General features: G+C 41.0%; 1 protein-coding gene across 1 annotated transcript in view; it reads left to right on the plus strand.

Annotated features, from left to right (window-relative positions):
- LOC107100979 (L-rhamnose-binding lectin CSL2-like) overlaps positions 1–802 on the plus strand; it is a 6359-nt gene extending 5557 nt beyond the window's left edge. Inside the window, exons 6-9 of the mRNA XM_015399694.1 lie at positions 152–261; positions 352–396; positions 471–603; positions 691–802. Coding sequence (XP_015255180.1) covers positions 152–261; positions 352–396; positions 471–603; positions 691–802 — 400 coding nt within the window. The remainder of the gene's footprint in view (positions 1–151; positions 262–351; positions 397–470; positions 604–690) is intronic.
- Positions 803–4522: the final 3720 nt, after the last annotated feature.

The raw sequence follows: 4522 nt of genomic DNA on the forward strand, positions 1-4522 counted from the left end.
TTTTCATCGGTAGTCCGCCAGCCAGGTATAAAAAAGGCAACCTTAAGAATAAACACAAGTATAAAATCACAAGATAAAATTACATTACCAATTACATAAAAACATTATTGTTAAGAAATACAATTCTTCCTTAAGCTCTCCTCTTTTCTAGATGTGAAGGGAGGAAGGTTTGTGAAGTGAATGCCGCCTTCTTTCGTACTTCTGATCCGTGTGTTGGTATCTACAAATATGTGGACACCCACTATGTTTGCATCCCTGCAGGTTAGTAGCGTTAGTCCCAGTGGTTTTAGGAACCTGTTAATAATAATAATAATAATAATAATAATAATGGGATTTCTGTCTCTTCATCAGTTCACACCGTGACCTGTGAAGACTCGGTGGCAGACCTTCAGTGCGGTGAGACCTCAGTCCACTAAATGCTCTGTAATCTGTAATCTGTAATCTGCCAGCTAAACATTTGCTGCTGTCAGATTTTGGACCGGTCATCTCTGTGATTGGGGCTTTTTATGGACGCAGCGACCCGACCACGTGCTCCTTTCAGCGTCCTTCCTCTCAGCTGCAGAAAACCGACTGTTTGAGGCCCTCATCCGAGGTCTCTGCCAGGTACCGACGGTGTAACGGATCTCTGATGCTGCTCAGAGTCTCCAGCTGTTCTCATTGGTATTAATCAGGTATTACTCTGATCCACAGGTGTGACGGCAAACACAGCTGCTCCATCAAAGCATCAAACTCTGTTTTTAAAGATCCTTGTTATGGAACCTACAAATACCTGGAGGTATCCTATAGCTGTGTGTGTAAGTAGGACCTTTCAGTATCACTGCATTTCAAAGAGTCTGCTTGATGATGGAGAATGATTTCACTACTACAGGAGTCAGCAGCCCAAACTGCTAAAACAGCCATATTGGACCAAAAAAAACAAAAAACAAAATCTGTCTGGAGCCACAAAGATGTAAAAGTCTCCTATCAGCATCGTCTGGCTCTAAGTGTTTTATTCTACTATAGAAAACGACTATGTGGGCTTAGATATATAATAAACATTCAGGATTAAATGTTTATCCTGGAACAAATGTCACATCATGTGACAATATTTGGTGCTTTAAGTTTTAATTCCATTAAAATATGTATGTATAAGATTTGGTTGCATTGATGAAATTGTAGAAACATGATAAAGAAATACGATTTTTGGGGTTTTTTCATTTTGAGGATTTGGGGAAAAAATGGAAGAAAGTTCCCATCCCTGCATCAGAGCGCTCTCCAGGGGGGAGAAGTTAGGACCAATATCAAATATAAATGTATATTCATGTATACATATATATATATATATTCACGTTCTTCCTCATTTGTCGGCAGTAAGCAGCAGTTAAAACAAAGCCGGAGGTCGGGCCTGTATTCAGGGAAAAATGTTTGTTTGGAATATCTGAATGACTTATTTGCTGTTTTATTACATTTTTACAACATTTATTTCTGATGACTAAAATGTTTGTGTTCTTATTATTTTTGCAGATCCTTGATGAGACGCTCCAAGTCAAGAAGAGATTCAAGACAAACTTTTTCCATCAAACCAGTTTCAGTGTTTCAGTGTTTCGGTGTTTCAGTGTTTCTGTGTTTTACTGCTCTGCGCTCATTTATTTGACCATAGATTAATGATCTCATGCAGTTTGGATTTAATATGATTCATTTCTTTTTTTACTGTGATGCATTTTTCCTTCAGCTGCAGAAATAAACCTGCTTCAGCATCGACCTCAGCCTCACGTCACTCTGTTGAAAATATCATTTCATTCAGTTCATTTTTTTTATAATTCTAGACCAAACCAGTTCTCCCAGTAAACCCCCTACTCTGGTTGGGACTGTAATCAGCTGGGAGCTGTTGTCCATTAATGCTGGACGACTTCAGGGTTGATCCGTCTGAAGGCCTCAGCAGGAACTTTTTTTTCTTCTTCCTGATTTACATATAAAAATTTAAATAAATCAGTGAATACAATTGGACTCTCCATAAAGAACAATTAATATTTAAACATATCTACACATGTATTTAATTATAAAACAACAATGAAAATGTATTTATAAAACTAATGAAAATATAAACAAGACAAGATGTTTTTATATGAATTCTGAAACAGAGCATAATTTTCTGCTCCTCTGCTTGTTCAGGTCTAGTGTTGACCGTCTTTATTATTTTATTCTTAACCCCTTAGAACTTTGTTTATCATCATATTTGTATTAAGTTGATGAATCCCACCATAAAGTCAGAATTTTTCTCTCATGCTGCCCCTTTCTGTCTATAAACTCCTGGATTGGAAAAGATAAATAACATCTTTTCAGTCAGATTAAAGGGAAGCAGAGGTTTTTTTTTCTGTAATCTGTTGTGTGAATGTTATGCATATCAATATGATATACTACGAACGTACGGTTATTGTGAGACCAACTACTAAATGGAGGAGATCAGACTCAGAAATGAAGGCTGAAGGCCACCTGGGCTTCCTAAATGCTTCAGCTGAACCCCAAGCTACGCTACATTGATGCATACAGTAGGCTGCATGGAGGCATAGGCTGCATGGATGCGCAGGCTGCATGATTGCACAGGCTGCATGGATGCAGGGATGCACAGACTGCATTATTGCACAGGCTGCATGGATGCAGGGATGCACAGACTGCATTATTGCACAGGCTGCATGGATGCAGGGATGCACAGGCTGCACGGAGGGATAGGCTGCAGGGATGCACAGGCTGTACAGATGCATAAGCTGCATGGATGCGCAGGCTGCATGGATTCACAGGTTGCAGGGATGCACAGGCTGCATGTATGCAGGGATGCACAGGCTGCATGGATGCAGGGATGCACAGGCTGCACGAAGGCATAGGCTGCATGGATGCACAGGCTGCATGTATGCACAGGCTGCATGGATGCATAAGCTGCATGGATGCGCAGGCTGCATGGATTCACAGGTTGCATGGTTGCACAAGCTGCATGGAGGCATAGGCTGCATGGATGCACAGGCTGCATGGATGCAGGGATGCACAGGCTGCACGGAGGCATAGGCTGCATAGATGCACAGGCTGCATGGATGCATAAGCCACATGGATGCACGGGCTGCTTGGATGCACAGGCTGCAGTGATGCACAGGTTGCATGGATGCACAGGCTGCATGGAGGCACAGGATGCATTGATGCATAAGCTGCATGGATGCATGGGCTGTAGGGATGCACAGACTGCATGGATGCACAGGGTGCATGGAGGTATAGGACGCATGGATGCACAGGCTACATGGATGCACGGGCTGCATGGATGCATTGGCTGCATAGGCTGCACAGGCTGCAGTGATGCAAAGGGTTGCATGGATGCACGGGCTGCATCGATGCATTGGCTGCATAGGCTGCATGCATAAATATCTTATTTGACCAGATATTATTTCGGCTGTTATATACTGTTTATGAACAACAGGGTGATTCGAGCACTAATCATGGTCAAACAGTTAATTCAAGACACTTCACCTGCATTGTCTACTGATGGTGGCCAGAGGGTGGCGCCAGTGTATGGCAGCCCCGCTTCTGTCAGTGAGCCCCAGGGCAGCTGTGGCTACAATGTAGCTCACCACCATCAGTGGGTGTGTGAATGGGTGAATGAATGTAGTGTAAAGCGCTTTGGTCAAGTCTCCTAACTTGAATAAAGGAGCTATATAAGTACAGGACATTTACCATTTACCAATTTTTCACATCTATGGAATAAATTCACCACAACTTCAGTTCAAAATATAACAGTTTATAAACAAAAATCATTCAGCTCCAAGTGAAACATATTTCAGTTTAACACTCTTAACTAAAACTAGTTAAACTAAACTAAACTAATATGTACAAAGAGGAGCTGAAACATGGTTGAAAACCATTTTACAGTTTAAGATGGATTTTGTGTTTGAAAACTTAAGTTTACCTGGAAGAATTTGGAATGTGATCAAATTAGCTTTTCAATGATTTAGAGAATGTTTTCAGACCAATTCAATGCAAATACATGAGGTGAATAAAACATTATTTGGCCAAATAATGTTTTATTGAATGATTTGCTTAATCAGGAACCAAAAACCTTTAGTTAAATGATTATTTAACCTCCTTGAAATAGCTAGCAGCGAATAGACATCAGGATTCCACTAAATGACTCTTGGTCAGACTTGCTAATGGAAACGTAATGAGCATCTGAGGAACACATGGACACTAATGTTATATCAGTGTTTAAACTCTTAGGGAAATAAAGCCCCCCAGCTGTTGGTCACCAAAGCTGCATTCTCTTCTCTGGTCATCATATCTAGATGAAATATGGACACTGGTTCCCAATGTCCAAAACCCAGAATCTTGGCATAAGGTCCAATATGGCATATAGACAATTTCCTGATTCCCATATTTTCTCAAGCCCCTGAACTGATGGTTTGTTCTTTTCTTTCTTTTTTCTGTCTTAATGTTGGCAGTGGGCTTTAGGCTGCCCTGCAAGGCTTTAAACCTGGGTTTAACCGGAGACTAAGCCATTCTCAAG

Source organism: Cyprinodon variegatus, unplaced genomic scaffold (assembly GCF_000732505.1).
Source record: "Cyprinodon variegatus isolate N-32 unplaced genomic scaffold, C_variegatus-1.0 Scaffold1039, whole genome shotgun sequence".
In the NCBI taxonomy this organism is placed as follows: domain Eukaryota; kingdom Metazoa; phylum Chordata; class Actinopteri; order Cyprinodontiformes; family Cyprinodontidae; genus Cyprinodon; species Cyprinodon variegatus.